The 17029-nt window shown below is 42.8% G+C and overlaps 1 protein-coding gene across 6 annotated transcripts in view; it reads left to right on the top strand.

Moving 5' to 3' along the window:
• Positions 1-9972, top strand: part of BCAR3 (BCAR3 adaptor protein, NSP family member) — a 360529-nt gene extending 350557 nt beyond the window's left edge. For all 6 annotated transcript variants that reach the window (XM_069641839.1, XM_069641840.1, XM_069641841.1 and 3 more), the window contains one exon: positions 9037-9972. In XM_069641839.1, coding sequence (XP_069497940.1) covers positions 9037-9233 — 197 coding nt within the window. In that variant the 3' untranslated portion in view covers positions 9234-9972. The remainder of the gene's footprint in view (positions 1-9036) is intronic.
• Positions 9973-17029: the final 7057 nt, after the last annotated feature.

Genomic DNA, 17029 nt, shown 5'->3' with positions numbered 1-17029 from the left:
CCAGAAGACTACACCATTACCAGAGCAGATAGAGAATCTGGTAGAGGAGGCAGAGTGGCTTTCATTGCGAAAACCCAACTGGGCCTCAGAGAAATCACCAAAGAATGATTCCCCTCTGGCGAACTTCTTTCAGTTAAAATCCCCTTGTCAGCCTCTCGAACTCTTCTGGTACATCTCATATACCGTCCACCGGGACCAATATTTTCCTTCAAGGAAGACATTACATTCCTCCTCACGTGCAACACTAAACTGAGCTCCCAAATAGTATTGCTGGGAGACTTCAATTTAGGTCTTCACAATGTGAATGATACCAATGCAATCATGGTACAGAATACCATCTCTCAACTAGGCTTCAATCACCGTGTCAGCGGCCCAACACACATCAATGGCAGAACCTTGGATTGGTTTGCAGACTTAAATTGCTCCACCACAATATTGGCCAACTCACCTTGCGCTTGCTCAGACCATCACTGCATTTCATTTACCATACAGAACAACCTGCGCCCTAGACCTAAGGCCCTCCTAGCACCATAGGTCGCAACTAGAAACAAACGCAACATTACTGCGGGCAATCTCCTGCCTCGTCTTCAGTCAATAACCAGCCCTTATAATAGCCTTGAAAAGGACCCATCGCTACTTGTGGAGCTGTAACAACCATACCTTTCTTCAGGCAGCAGACAAAATCGCAACTAAAAACAAGAAAAGCTAAGCCAATAGCCCACTTAAACAAGCGGTTCTCTGCTGACCTAAAAGCCTTGTGTAAAATCAAAAGAACTGCTGGAAAAAAACACCCTCTGCCCTTAACATAGAATAATTCACAACCGCGGTCCATACTAAACACCAAAAGAGAGACTTGTAATGCAAGAATACAAAACGCCAAATCAGGTTCTAAAGAGCTTTTCACTATCCTCAGGGAGTTGGGGGCTCCAATTCCACCTACAGATTCCTGCACTAAAGACGCGTATTGGTGTGCTAAGATCTAGAAAGCTCTTCTAGACAAAATAGCTCTCCTACAAACCAAAATAGAAGCTAAAATGTGAGGCCTGACGCTAAGCACCGACTTTAACAAGTCTCATGACTCTCAGCCCATACCATGTCATCCATTCCAATTCTCACCAGTTACGAAGTAGAAGAAATCAAAGCTATTTTAAAACCCTCGAGATGTCAAGGGGATATTTGCCCAGCCAATGCCATAAAGGAAGCAGCTAAGTATCTTGCACCATTCATCACATCTCTGATTAACGCTTCTTTCAAATCCGCCACAATCCCTGACAATCTTAAGGAAGCCTGGGTCATGCCTCTCCTCAAAAAACCCAATCTAGATCCAAACTCGCCTACCAACTACAGGCCTATAACTACAGTACCATTCCTCCTAGAAATCCTGGATATAGCGGCCTACCTACAGATACAAAAACACTTAGAAGACAACAACCTCTTAGGCCTGCGTCAATCCGGATTCAGACCAAGACATGGTACGGAATCAGCTCTTCTTGATTTAAAGATCCAAATGGATGATTTAAAGGATAAAGGCTGCATCGCCATCCTACTGCTGCTTGACCTTTCAGCAGCTTTTGATCTGGTTGACCACCAGATCCTTAGCAAACATCTGACTGCAGCAGCCGCTTTCTCTACTAACGCTGCTACCTGGATTCAATCCTTTCTAGCCAATAGGACCGTAGGGGTCTTCTCCCCCACTTCATATAAACGGCACTCCTTAACCTAAAAAAAACAAATGGACACCAAAATGACTACGGAAACCTAGCCATACTCCTCCTCCTAGACCTCTCTGCAGTAATTGACTTAGTAAATCATAAAATACTCTGCCACCACCTGGACAGTGCTGCACACTTCTCACCCAATGCCATTGCCTGGATAAGATCATTCCCTCTCTGAGCGTACCATGAGAGTTTTCTCAAACCTAGCTAACACCACCCCCGTTCTCCAGGGGGTTCCTCAAGGATCTTGCATGTCACTAATGCTTTACAACATATTAACCAAGCTGCTATTCGGCCGCCTTTATGAACGTGGAGTGTCCTATACAAACTATGCGGACGATACGCAAATTCTAATTCACCTAACTGGAGACTACAACACTGCCTCCATCATCCTCAATGACATTTACCAGATGATCCAATCTTGGATGGCCCAACATGAACTTTGTCTAAACGACGGCAAAACGGAGCTACTCCTGGTAGGCACCCAAACACACCTCAAAAAAACTTGACCCCAAATACAAACACTTCATAATAGATGGAAACACCATTACCGTCTCAAAAGAAGTTAAAACGCTGGGTGTGTACTTGGATTCGTCCTTAACCTTCTCAAGACAAGTCAATTCCATAATCTCTTCAGCAGCATACACAGCCAAACTCCTTAATGCCTGCAGATCCTACTTATCTGCAGACAGCTGCCTAACATTAGCAAGAGCCCTCATTCTGTCGAAACTCAACCATTGTAATATCCTCCTGGCCGGTACTGTGACTACCAGCATAAAAAACTACAGGCCACTCAAAACAACGCCCTGCGAGCAGCACTAAACATACCAAGAAGAGAACATATCTCTGAAATCGGACGCGAAGTGCGCTGGCTTCCGGTTCGGGACCAGATCAATTTCAAAACCATGGCAACCACCCACAAACGCCTCATTAACATAGCTCCTAAATATCTTACCAACCTGTTAACTCCACCCCAGAACATCAAGACCACACGCTCCGCTTCAGCCTTCCTTCTCTCTGTCCCGGAATTCAAAAGAACTAAGGCTGGTGTCATAGCTTCCCAGTTGTGGCAGCCAAAGACTGGAACACCCTACCTCTAGACAATAGATCTGACCCGGCCCACACTCAATTCCGCAGATAACTTAAAGCTTGGCTCCTCACCTCCAGTGTGTAGCTTTTGTGACTTAATGATCATAGTCTCATCCTACACAATCTGCTCATGTGAATATATCTGCGCTATATCATTTGCTTATTACTTATGTTAATAAGGTTGCACATGTAAATATTACTGATTATGTACAAGCGAAAAAATGTATATGTAAATATCTTATGTCTGTAAATATGTGCAATATTATTTATGCCAAACCATTGTTTTGTTTGGTTGCCTGTGGTAATAACCCTGTAATGTGTATTACCTGCTTACCAGCGCCCAAGATACCTACGGGTTTGGCACGCGCTACAAATGCCAAATAAATAAATATGCTGATCCAGTACCAATTTCCTGCAGAGTTCCTGAGGGTTCCTGTGCGTCTCGCACCCTATACAATATTTTTGTGACGCTTCTGTTCGACCACCTCAATGGCTTGGGTGTCACCTACACAGACTATGCTGATGACACCCAAGTCCTCATCACTCTGACCAGCTGTTATGATAAAGACTCGAACATTTTAAACGATATCTATCTCCAGATCCAGGCTTGGATGGCTACCCATGGCCTGTGCTTAAACGATGAATAGACAGAGCTACTTATCATAGGTTCGCAATCTCGACTAAACAAGCTAGATGGACTCTACAAATCATTTAACATTGATGGGAACCCCATCAAGGTTTCTAGTAAGGTCAAAACTCTTGGTATCTATCAAGACTCCACCCTCTCTTTCACTAGGGAATTCAATGCAGCCGCCTCAACAGCCTACACTATCAAGTTGATTAATGCCTGCAAACCTTATCTCTCCACCAACAGCTGCATTACATTTGCCAGAGCTCTGATCTTATTGAAGCTCGACTATTGCAACACCCTATATCTGGGCACCAATTAACATAATCTAAACAAACTCCAAGTGCTCAGAATAACATGCTCAAATCAGCCTTACAGCATTCAGGTGGGATATACATTGGCTCCCAGTGCCTAACAATCTCCTTAACTACGTTAGTTATTAGTTATCACTTATAAGCGTCTGTCCAACATGGTGCCAAAATACCTGGCTGACAAATTTACCAGGAGCCAATCCACCAGACCTACCAGATCCAATTATCTACATTGTCTTAACATTCCATTATACAAACTACAAAAAGCAGGCGGATCTAGCTGACCCGTACTAGCGGCCAAACTGTGGAACGCCTTGCCAAACATCCTCAGAGCAGAACCATCCTTCTGGTCCTTCAGAAACAGCGCAAAAGCCTGGCTCTGTGCCCAGCAGAATTAACCTACACTCCCTGCCACTCTGCATCAATTACTCAATGACTTTGCCAGCAACTTTGTAGATCCGTGCTATGTATATAATCTTCCTTAGCATATTTGGCCACTGTTCTTAAAATGTCTGTAATGTTCAATTCTGACATCTGATTCTCAGACTTGCTATGTAACTCAAGTCAACTGCTATTTGCATCATCTCTTTAACTGTATGTGATATAATTCAAGTGCTATCCGTCTTGTTGTCTGTAACTATGTACTCAAGTTTAAGCACCTAGATACCTGAGGGTTAAGGGCGCTCTACAAATAAAAAAACTAAAGACCAGAACTAGAGAGTAAAAATGCTCCTAGCATAAAATAGGACAAAGCAGATACATAAGAGTCTGCCACCACTCACATAGCTCCACGAATATCTGTGAATCCCTGGTACCAGCAGGGCATTGCCACAGGAAAGAGCTCTAATATTATTGCCTGATCTGAAGATGTTTAAAATGAAACATGCATATTTTAATTAGTATCGATTATTAGTAGCAAAGAAATATGGATCACAAAAAAATATTTTTCAGCATTAAGGAAAATGTACACTTGCCTAAAAAAATAACCTGATTGGAGAAAAATTATTTTTAGGAAGTAAAAAAGAAATTCCCAAACTTCAAAACTGTGACATAAAACACTCCCACTTTTTTAATCGTATCTGGTGCCCTGACTAGAAATTAACTTTACTACCTCTCCCCACTGCGTCAAGTCTCACAAGAAAGGTTCGAGTCACATTTGATACCGCTCACAGAGACGTAGACGCTGAGTCAACGCAGAAGGGTAAAAGATGCATTATAGAAAATTCTTTTAGCCTTAACTATAACCAACCTTCTTCCTTTCGCTGCATTGTTTCTTGAGGTTTGCCTCACTTCCTTTTGAAATTGCCAAACCTTGTTCTTTCGAAATGGCAGACCATACGTGGTGACCATAGCTTTCTGTCACTGTTCCCAGGTGATCTTCGCAAAGGTGCTCTCCTGCTCCCCATATCATTAAACTGTGCAGGTTCCACATCTGAAAATTGAATAGGGTGGAAAGGCCAGCTCCTGATTCCATCTGCCACCAGAGATTGCAGCAACCATTATTTTAGGATTAGAGACAGCCAACACTGTGCAGAGTTCTGTAGACCACTTTGCTTTCTATCAGTTCTGCACAAAGCACCTTGTTATCTTCAGACTTATGAATATTCCACTCTCTAAAGATTAAAATCCCATCTAAAGAGTTTATCTTGTGATAAAATAGCACATGGTGATTCTTCTTAGATTGTTAAATCGGGTACACTTTAAAGCATCTGTGACGTGGTAGATTTGAATTTAGGGGAAAAAAGTAATTGTCTCAAGTTTGCACATTTACATGAAGCAACGGAAAGAAATCAAAGCTTCTGAAAAATACTCTTATTTTCCAAAACCTGTGACCAGTCTAATTTCATTGGTCTTGAATGTCACGATTAGGGTACTTGGGTAAAGATGCATTAAGAATGTAGCAAAATTGCAACTTGCCACCAACAAATATGAACAGCCGTGTACAGCTTGGAACTGGAAAATTAGGGTTTGTCTGTATGCTGTAAATCTACCGACAATTAGCGTATGAGAACAAAAAAACAAAAAACAGCTTGTGGCTCTATGGAATGGTTGCTTTATTTTCAATCTGGATGTACTGGGTCTGGGCTTTCATATGTAAAACATTTGACTGAATTCCAATTCATTATTTACAAGAAATCGCGTTTAGTTTTACTGGAACCATTAGTTCACTTCTACATTAACGCGCAGAAGATGACTCAGTCATGCATCCTTTCCAAGCCTCTGGTTCACGCACATGGACACGATCACCTGCGCCCGAGTGCAGAGGGCGTGATCATCCGTTTCCAAATGTAGCATGACTGGGGCAAGGCAAGTGAGACACCACCAAGAGCTGCCTTTTTTAATAGGACGAACAAATTAAATGAAAGAATTATTAACTTAATGTAATGTACACGAGGCGAAAGCAAGCTCTAGCCCAAGAGAACATCTGCCACTGACCACGTATTGTCATCAGGAAATCGGATGCGGCTGGCAGGTCAGGTTAAATGAGCAAAGCACCACCCTCTTATTAAGGCTGCTTTTTAAATCATTGGGGAGTTCATCATGTCCATGATTGGCATGTAAGACTATCTCAGCAGTCTTTCTTGTAAAGGTAAACTAGCCATTGAATGGAAAGGGGATGCTTGCTTAAGGCTTAGGCTTCCCATTTTGGTATTTAGCCACTCATTTGTCTTGAAAGATGTAGGGAAATCTTCATTTGAGTGCAAAAGCAGGCTTGACTTCTAAAAAGCCAAGTGTGGCAAAGCCAAAGACCCATATAGGGCCACCAGAACCATCAACATAGAAGCCAGCTGAATGTTCTAGTCGTGAAAGCAAGAGAAGAAGGCAGCATTTTTAGTGATCCTTACCAACCGCGTGCTTACTATTGGCATCCTATCAGTTGCTCAAATTTAGTTGAAGTCCCAGTTTCTATCTGTCTGCATTCACTGCATTCAGCAGCTCAGACCTAGTTTGTATAATGATAGCAGTGGTTGCCTAGATACCAACAGGACATCCATTAATATTAGAAATAGAATAAAGATAGTATCATCAGTGTGAATGTCCTTGCAGGGATATTGCATGCGAGTATGCACTCCAGAGATGGGTAAGGCCACACAGCAACGTTTCATTGCAAAGGAAGATATCTTAAGCCATGCCAGTAAGAGACCCTGGGGTATGTTGTACATGCCACATAACAGTGATGAACTGAGGCAAAGAATTGCCCAGGGTACCTAAATTAAATATGCCATAGTCTCCGATTGCAACTCATGACTTTTCACATGGCTTGCATTAGGTCTGAAGGCCGTCCTTTGGTCCTTGGCCAAATGGCAACTTTGAACCTTCCAGAAACACCTTCCAGAAAGGCAGCCTAGACATTTGCCTGCAAGGATGGCATCAGAGCGGTATTAAGTAAAAAAAAAGTAGTTTTCACTTTTCCCGAAAAATAAAAAGATTGATTTAGAAAGACCGCTCTGTGACCGCACAGAGCAGTCTTTCTAAATTGAACTGTCACGCTCTTGCCACACACGAGTGCACACAGGTTCCGACAGGCACAGCAAGACCCAAAGGTGTCGTTGCAGGGGTGTCAGGTGGTGTTTGTCTATGCGTGTGTGTCTGTGTGTACGTGTGTGTGGCGAGTGAATGTGTTGTGCTGGGAAGAGGGTGGTTCGTGGGGAAATGGGGTATTCGGGGGGTTAAACCCCCGATTAACAAGACAACCAGTGGGAGAGGGTGGGGCTGGGGAAGGCATCACCTTGCCGGGGCTGGGGGGACAGTATGTGATATTTAGGTATTTTTAAAACCAACACAAAAACGGCCGACAAAACTGTCTTTTTTGTGTTCCATCTTTAAAATGTGGAAATAGCAGTGCACCACGAAAGCTCCAGGTTCGATGTTATTTCAGGGACTTACAGAGCACCTTTAGAGCGGGATTTGGCTCCATTTCTTCGCCACTTCTCTTCACACCAAAGGGGGACTTTGGCACCGGAGGCACAGGGCCATCTGCACTCAGGAGGACAGCAACTGAAAGAGCAATTCTTAATACTTTTATTCTTTACATTGTGCAAGGTTAAATCTAGTGATCCTGCCAAGGAGTCACTTGTAGGAAGTTGTGCTCACCTTTCCCAAAAAGTAAGCCACACTCTTGCCACAATTGGCCTGACATCCTTACAATGAAGGTCAGGCGCGTGAAGCTTGCTGTCACCGCCTGACTGCAGAATTCCTCGCAGGCCTCTGGTCTGGCGACCTGAAAGCCTTCTCATTATATCTCAAAGTGGTGATTCGGAGAATCCTTCAGAAAAGAGAAAGGACAGGCAGGTGTCCTTCCAGGGCTGCACCAGAATCAAGTATAGAACACGAGGCAGCTATGACCGGTACCACTCTAACAGAGCACAGAAGTGTCAGCAAGCACCAAGCCCTGCAGCAGCTGGGGTGCACAATGTGCCAAACCTGGTGCATGAAGCATGCAATAACTAATCTTGTGCAAAACCCAAAAGTTTTAATTCGGGCAAAGTTTCCATCTAGGTTCAGGATTCATGCGAAGCCTGGTGAGTGATACTGGATTGGCAGGGTCAACTCAACGGGGGTGGGGGGGTCTGGGGGGTCGCATTGTAACCAGAGTACTCTCTGAAGTTAGGCGCAACTAAAGAGATCATCTTAAATTTGCCATTGACATTTTATGAGCCCTATTGTAATGCATAGTGACACTATACTCTCATCACTAGACACTGCTATTGCAAAAGGCAAAAAAGGGGAAATATTTCAACCTACCCATTAGTGTAAAATATACTTCAGTGGAATGCCTGAGAAGAAGGGTGAGGGGTGGATTGAGGTGTTGTAAACAAGGTGATATATGAAATGCATCAATGGTGACCAGTAACCCACACGTCTCTTCTTCCACCACCTCTCTCTGAAATATAATTTTTTTTGTGCACTTACACCTAACGTCTTGTTTACTAGAGTCTTGCTTTTGCAAGCAATTATGGTTCTATTTTTCATGTATCGATCACAACTGCAAATCTCTTGCTGGACAAAGCGTTCCCTATTTATGAAGTGCCTGCTGGGATGTTGCACCAGATTAGGTACTTTTTATATTTTAGCAGCCAAATTCAAGACTAATTTTTCAACGCTTTGTGCCACCGCTAGGTAGACAGTGTGGACACATCAAGTTATAGAACCACGCACGATGAATCGTGAAGCTGCAGGCTTCCATGAACAACCATGTTAATGTATACAATGTATTGCTACGCCTCGGTTTGAGTCCTGTTTTCTTGGTCTACTGTGTGTTTACACAACCTGTTTGATTGTTTCCCATTAGGTTTCAAGCCTGATGATGAAATGAGTGATATCTTCAGAACGGAGTTCCAGATGCGACTCTTATGGGGGAGCAAAGGAGCGCAAGTTAATCAAAAAGACAGATACGAGAAGTTCAACCAGATCCTTACTGCCTTGTCACGAAAACTAGAGCCTTCGCCTGTGAAGTATGTGGACCTCGAAGCAAACTACTGCTCTTAGAATGATACCCCCACCTCCAAAGCTATCGCAGCGTGCTTTGCCTCAAGGCTTTTTTTACCTGCAACTCCTTTCCTCCAGCCTTCCACCTCGAACCAAACCACTGTAAGCTAAGAAGCGCCATGGTTCTCTCTGGATTATCCTATCTTTCCCCTCCATGTCCCCCCACTAAGTCTTCAGAGCTTTGAAGCAGCCTCTTATCAGTTGGACTTTGCATAAAATAAGTCTTGCAGGGAGCAGAAGGCAATATGCCGAAGGCACACTTTAAAGACTTTGCAAGCCCCCGGTGACAGAAGGGTCACCTAGAACTCGAAGCCAATGTACATTATGTATATTTATTGAAATATGTTTTAACATATTAATGGTACTACTGATTAAATTATTTATTTACCCGCTAACATTTCCACATTATTAACGATGCCGGACATTTCTTGTCAAGCATTCTTGCCAGTTATGGGCTGAACAGACTTAGGACATGCAGAGTGTGCAAACTGCCACAATAACACATGGAAGCTGAAAGCAGTGAGAAGAGAGGTTTGCCATAACGTATCAGTTGTATGATATTCCTTAACGTAAAATGTACATAGAATTGTGAATACAGTGACACTTTACATAAGATGGAGACTATTGTAGTAAATAATTATATAACTTTGCAGTTCATTGCTTTTCTAATGAGAAATTTAATGTGGTTCTGACCGTTAATTGGCTTTCCAATGTACAATAAAATCTAAATGTTAAACCATTGGACAAATAGTTTTGCTGAAAAACATTTAACAACCGATTGCCAGTTCTGATTTGTTTCTGCTAACCTTACAAAACACTGTCATGTTTGCAAAGAGTGTTAAACTGGCTAAATGTTCAATTTGGAGAATTTAATTTGGCCTGACCACCCAAGGCAGGTAGTTTTCACAGCCATTGGGGACCTGGAAGGGTGACTTCATGGTCCGGAGTGAAGCAAGGGCCACTAAGGCGAACATGGACACGTAATGGCTGTGAATCCATCCCAACTCGCAGGTGCTTAAAGCTACTAGAACCCGTGGGCGAGAGGAGACTGGCGCAAAAAACCTTTGGGAAGGAAAAAGAGGCGGTAGAGGAGTAGGCACACAAAGCTGCACCAAGGACAGGGAGGGCAGGGCAACATGGCGGGGAAAGCTGGAAGTAGCTGTGGACAGAGAGGCAGCAAGTGTCGGCAAAGGGGCTCACACACACAGCATCGGAGGAACATAGTGTAGCAGGCTAGCGAATAGAGGTGGGATAGGGGAGTGACATGGGCCCTGTGAAGATTTGATGGTGAAAGTGGCGGGACACAGTCACCGCATTCGGATTTAAAGTGAGTGGGGACATGCAAGTGTGGAAAGAGGGACCCTGCCGAGAGATAGGTAGGGTGGCAGCACCGCAGGAGAGGAGAGAGAGAGGCAGTGTGCTGGCACAGCAGACCTACTTGGGCCCAACCAGCCAGGAAAGAAATGCTCAGAAAATAATGGAAAGCAGTGGCAGGAATTTAGCAGAAATTCCCAACCCTGATTGAATGAGCCAACCACGACATTCGCAAAGATGTGCTAATCACATTTCAGCATGTCAACAAAGAATTGTGTTATTCAGTGCAAATAGTCCTTTGTCCTCAATTTGTAACTATATGTATTGTAAATATGTAAAAGCCAACTGGATCTTGTACCATCCTTGCGACTTGTTCCCATCTCGGTAATCTGGTCTCAACTGGACCTCACTCACCACACTATTCTGTTAACAAAACCTCCCATTTGAGATGCTTCTGCCACAAAACCGTCACCTGTTGCTATGAATATGTGGTAGAGCACACTTCCACCTTAAATGTCTTGCTGCTTGGGATTTTGTTGAGAGCAAAGCAAAAGGAACTGCAATATGTAACATGTTTGTTTCTGTTTACAATTCCACAACTGTGCTTCACAGGCACAATTTCCCAGGCGAATGGGGGCACTCAGTTTTGATGCAGATGCTGAGGTTTAGTCTGAACCACTAAAAACCTTGTGTGTGCCAGTATGACTGTAGAACTATTGGTGAATATGTTGTGCCTCTTGGTGGCACAGCGTTGTGGAGGCTGGTGCCGGGTGGGTGGATCTTAAGGGAGCACTCTCACTTTAAGATCCAGAACCATTAATTCATGAGACTAGGTTGTCTTAAGGTATCCAGAACAACATTTTCATTGTGGCATGCTAATGTATGTGGGGATGGGCCCCAATCACCTTAATCCAAAACTGGCAAACCATTTAAGAAGCGAGTGCACGTTTTGTACGTAAAGCAAGTGTATTGTACAATCATCCAAGGAGGAGCTAGATGATGCTGTAGAGTCAAACTAGCCCAAGTCTCTCTGAACCACATACACGTTGACACATTATATACATTTTTGCAACAGTTGAAATACTCCAATAAATGTTATTACAATCCACCCCCCACATGTGATTGGACAAGGCCTATACAAAGGAAACACAATATTTCTCCTATTCTTCCATTCTCATTGGTTATCGATATCTTAACTACCATCTTCAGATCATCTTCATAGCACACCCTTTTTTAGAATTTGTCCATGGCAGGTCATGAAATGAAATTCTATTTTATTTATATCGCGCTCATACACAAGTGTTGCATCATACAGTAACCCATTCACATACAAACCAAGGCATACATTAGTTTTCAAAAATTGTCAGAATGTGCTAATAAAAATGTTGTCGATTAGCAAATGAACATATTTGATTAGCAATGTTGTACTACTATTTTAAATGTCACCAGAATTAGTTGTACCCAAAACCTAAAATTAGCAAGAATGCAGGAATTGAAGTAGAACAGTGCAATATCTGTAAAATGTAAAGGTTTGCTGCATGAATAGACAAACACATATATGATAAAGCTCTAAAACATTTTTCAGTTCAAGGCTCTGTGGGGCTGTCCATTGCTTATTTTATTATCAGGTTACATTTTGCTAGTGTTTGTCATAAACAGTCACTTTACTGCTTGGTTTAAAATTGGGAAAAACGTTTAAAAAGGAATGTAGGACTAAGAATCTGTGTCTTGAGACGCGCTTGGTGTGCATCTGTTCTTTTTTCAGTGAGATAGGCCTTAAGCCATCACCAGCAACACCAGGACTTCTAGGTTTCATGCTAAAAAATAAATCAACAGCCTTATTCGGATTTGAACTCTGCAGAAGAAGGATCCTGCTTCTTAATAGAAATTCGTTTTTCAACAGTCTCTTCTGACAGGGATGTCAGTTTTAACTTTGTTCAGGCAGGAAAAGCAGCGTTCTACAACTGCATTGGACACAGGAAAAACCCTCAAAATGTTTGAGCTTCACAAGCTGGGGATATGAGGTGCCATAGGGGCTTGCCAGTTTTACCCAGATCTCTTTTGTTGGCAGTTTACAAAGGCTGTTACGAGCAAATACTTTAAACTCTTGCCACTGGGACAGCATTGTTCCAGGACTTACTACTGAACTACAATCAACAATTGAATCAGAAAAGTGTTCTGCCACTCTAACAATTTAATGATTACCATATTTGTCCATCTATTTTAACTCTGAGGGCCATAATCTTGTGTCTAACACTATTGCACAGTTATAGATACGGTCCTCAGTAAAAGAATCTATTTTCACAAGATTTGCCAATGTTTGTGACATATTTTGTACACAGTTGCTTGAGAGTTTTCAGAAAATAGTTGGACCCCACGATAGGAAACAAACTCGCAGGTTCCAGACAATGTATTGGCCTCGCTAGTAAGAGTATCAAGCTCACTTCCTACCAAGGCATTCTCTCCCTTTATGGTTTGCAGAGTCATTATTAAAGTAGAAATAGAGCGAATGAATTCTGGCATTTCAATCACTTACTTCTGAAGTGCAAGATATCCAGGGCCTGAGTAGCAAGTAATTTATGTTGCACCCAATGGGTCCCATGAGCTTTCCTTGGTTTCTGAACAGACTGTTCCATATCTAATCACAGAGCACGCAATTCACGCAACCTTTTGGAGCTTTTTTGATTCAAATAAAACAATTTCATCAACATATTGGACACATCACTAAAGTAAGTCTTATCCAGTGCATCCTTCACTGTCAATTCAAAATAGTGAGAAAAACAATGGACAGACACCAGCCTTTTAAGTTCTTGCCTGAGCAGCGCAGCAAGACCTCATTTCACACCCACATTAACAGCTGCCCAGTCAGCCCCAAAACCCTTTAAGGAGAGCACTGTTTCAGTAAGGACTTCCAATAGAAGGTTTTTCAACCCCTCATTAACTGATTTTATTTTGAGAAAAGTTACCTCCACTTCACCACTTTGTGGGTTTACACATATAACGTACATCAACTCCTTTTCTATTACACTGCTATCTGTGCTACCATCCATTAAAACAGAAAAAAGCATCAGCAGTTTTGATAACATTAAATAGTTCTTCCTCAAGGTAGCGTCCCATGCAAATTGTAAGCTCTCGTCCTGTAACAGCATTAATGTACTTGGAGCCCAGGTCAACACCATGACGCTTCGCCTGCTCAGCCAATGCAGAAAATATTTTAATAGGAATGTCTTCGTTTGCCATTGCATAAAGGATATCCATTAGTTTGCCCACAGCTGTAGCAAAAGCTGTCCCTGTTTTCACAAATAAAAATCATAAAATCAACCAATTGGAGTGTGGCAAAAAAGGTCCACAGCACTGCGTTGCTCTCCGAATTTTAATTTGTCTTCCGTTCGGTGTTGCCCTGTTTCCAGGTGCTCGCGGAGTGTGTGTCTACCTTCAGCTGAGAGCCATGGATACCAGAAATCAATGAGGCTCTGAAATTCCTCATAGAACGCAAATCTGCACAAAGTGTACATCTTGCCCACACAGTGTCTTCCTCTTCATAATTGTCTAGCCAGGTTTTGACTGGGTCGTATTTTCTCTGCCACCCCAAAGCTGTGGCCAATTTCACAATATGTGGTTTCGAGGTGGCCATGACTGAAAAAAATTAAACATTAAAAAGGTCCATGCATCAGTTGACTGCATCACAGTGTCAACTGCTCAAGATAAAAACAGCTGCTGCACGGAGTTTGTAACAAACTGGGGGCAACAACTTGGGGACATAATTAGTTCTCATTCTGCAGCCCCAAAACCACAGTAGATGCCCAGATGTCACTCTCTTGGTCTGCACGTGTTGGGGAGGCCCTGATGCTGCACCAGCCAGTTTGTGCCATAAATTCTCATTTGTGAGACAAAAACGGGCCCAGCAAGTTAACATGTAATCATCCATGTGTGGTCTGGCTTATCGCAAGTCAGAAAAAACTCAGATGATCTAAAATATCAAAATAAATTGTCTAAATAGGGCATGCAGCCGTCCCAGATTCCTCTTGATTCCAATAAAAATAAATGATCTGGGTGCCCAAGAGTTTAGCAATCTGTTCTCTGAACCTATGGGTCACAGGTGCATTTTGTGACTCCACAGCATTGTGGGAAATACTGAGTGGCAACTGTTTATTTATATTTGTATTTATATAGCGCACCTAACTGAAAGGTATCTGGGCGCATTGCATGAGGTAAACATTATAGCTACATAACAGACACAAGCAGTTCAGTACAATACATTTCTGCACTAGGAAAGTCATTAAGCATCATAGAAATATACAGCATTAACAGAAGCTAAGTGAAGCTTTATGGCAGCTCTTGAGTGAAGAGCCATATTTTCCTGAAACTCAAATATGAAGGTTCTGCTCTTAGAACTAAAGGCATTGAGTTCCATAGTTTAGCGGATAGTACAGGAAAGCTATTAACTTCCGCTTTTTGTAACTTGAATCTGGGAACCTTGAGGCCATGTGTATGTGTAGACTGTGTGGGTCGGTCAGAATGATATCTAGTGAATTTGCATGCAAGATATTTTGGGGCTGAGTTACATAGACATTTATGGGTAAGTGCTAAAGTTTTGAATGCAATTCTATCTTGCGTTAGCAGCAAATTGTGCAATGTAATGCCCATCTAGGCTTCTGTGGCCTCTGGCCACTGACACTGCCTGAGGATAAAATGCACATTTCTGTTCTTGCCAGCAAAGGTGTGGTTGGGTTGGGTCAAATTATTTGCCCAGGCTCGCATACTTTGGTTAAGCAGTGAAGGCAGAATTTGCCAACAATTTAAGCAACTTACCTGCCACAAACTTCCAAGCTCTTAGTTAGTACAAATTTGTTTTGGGTTTCAAGAACCACAATGGTGTTATTTATTTGCAAAGTCACCCAAAGCATTCTCCTCTGTAGGAATATTTGCACCACCCTGAACAGAACACTAGAATGCAAAACCATGTTTGCCCTCATGGATGACGTGGCCTTAAAAGAAATTGATTTGAGTCACGTTCTGTACAAATGTGGTGTTTAAGGCATACAGCTTCTTTAGATGACCCTTCACAGTTATCTTTAAAGGTAAATCAACTTGAACTCTCAGGTCTCCCATTTCCTCTTGCTTCTAAGCACTATTCTGCTGCAAGTGCTAACATCCCATGATCACAAATCAATTATTGCAAGCCGTAGTTGCTGCTGACACTTTTACAGCAGTAATTGCTGGGCCTTTGCTATCTGTACAGCGAGCCAACAGGAAAGAACAAATGATTTAGCATTCTGCTTGCAGGCTTTATCAGTTCAGAGATGCATGCTAGTGAAGGGCTCTGTGACTATTATTTCGCCCACCCAATGGGATCACACAGCCCTGCAATTTTAACATAACCTGTTGGCAGAAAGCATTCTAAATTTTCTTTCAATTTTGATGGAAAGAATATTTAGAAGGCTTTCTGCCAGCACTGGCTGTGATTTTAGTGTGGGATAAGTGCAAGCAAGTGGCTGGAATTCATATTTCTCCCACCCGAACAGTCAGGAGAAAACTTAATTCCCAGTGGCCACTTGCTAACAGCCCTGCATCAATAACACATCCTGCTTGCAGGTGGCCTTTTAATAGTCTTTCATTCTCGTGATTAAAGTGCTACCCATGGCACCAAACGCAAAAGATACTTTATTTAGAAAAAAAAGGTGGGCTGCGCTTTGCTTACCCCTCTGGCACATTCTTATCAAAGTCACAGTATGAAGGTCCACTCTGCCTAATCTTCCTCTACAGACAAATTCCAAATCCTACAAAATAGCAAAAAGCAACTGATTACCCACAGCAATGCACAGACTCATTATGCAGGGGCTCGAGAATCGATAGGGCCCCTCAGCACCCGCTATGGAGTGGAAATATTTCTCCTACCTTGACACTTGCCAACACCCAGCGCTGCAATCGGGGGCAGCGTCAGGACCTGTTGACCCTTACAAACATAAGAGGCCTTGAGCCTCTGGGGGCAGGGGTCCCAGCAACTGCCTCCATATTTCCAGTCGCCAGTCACTTAAGCACAGCAATTTTCGTTTTGGGTCTTTTAATATGCGCTTTGCAGTGCTCGCATTAAAGCTATGGCCAGTTAGTATAAAGCTCCCTGCTGGCTGGCTGCCTGCCTCATGATATTCGGCAGCTATTAACCTCCATACACCCCACAAGTGTCTTGCACTGTTTTCCCTCTCAGCAGGGGGATCCGGTGGACACCCATCATCAGCCAGGTCTGTTTGCATATAACAGCCTGCTCGCAGAAGGCCTTTTGAATCAGTTGGTGCATCATGGCTGTTCCACTAAACAGCAAACCAGCAGTATTATATCGCAAATTGTGATGCGATCTCTCTCATTTTATGCCTTGCAAACATAACTCATTACAAGTCCCATCTGGTCTGAGATCTCTTAACCCTAAATGTAATTAAATGTGGTTTGCACGGGTACTTCAAACAACACAAGGAAGAGCAGAA

This window comes from Ambystoma mexicanum, chromosome 1q, assembly GCF_040938575.1.
Source record: "Ambystoma mexicanum isolate Mex_15411 chromosome 1q, UKY_AmexF1_1, whole genome shotgun sequence".
NCBI lineage: Eukaryota > Metazoa > Chordata > Amphibia > Caudata > Ambystomatidae > Ambystoma > Ambystoma mexicanum.
The sequence above is the reverse complement of the archived record's forward strand: the minus strand, read 5'-3'. Positions and strand labels throughout refer to the sequence as shown.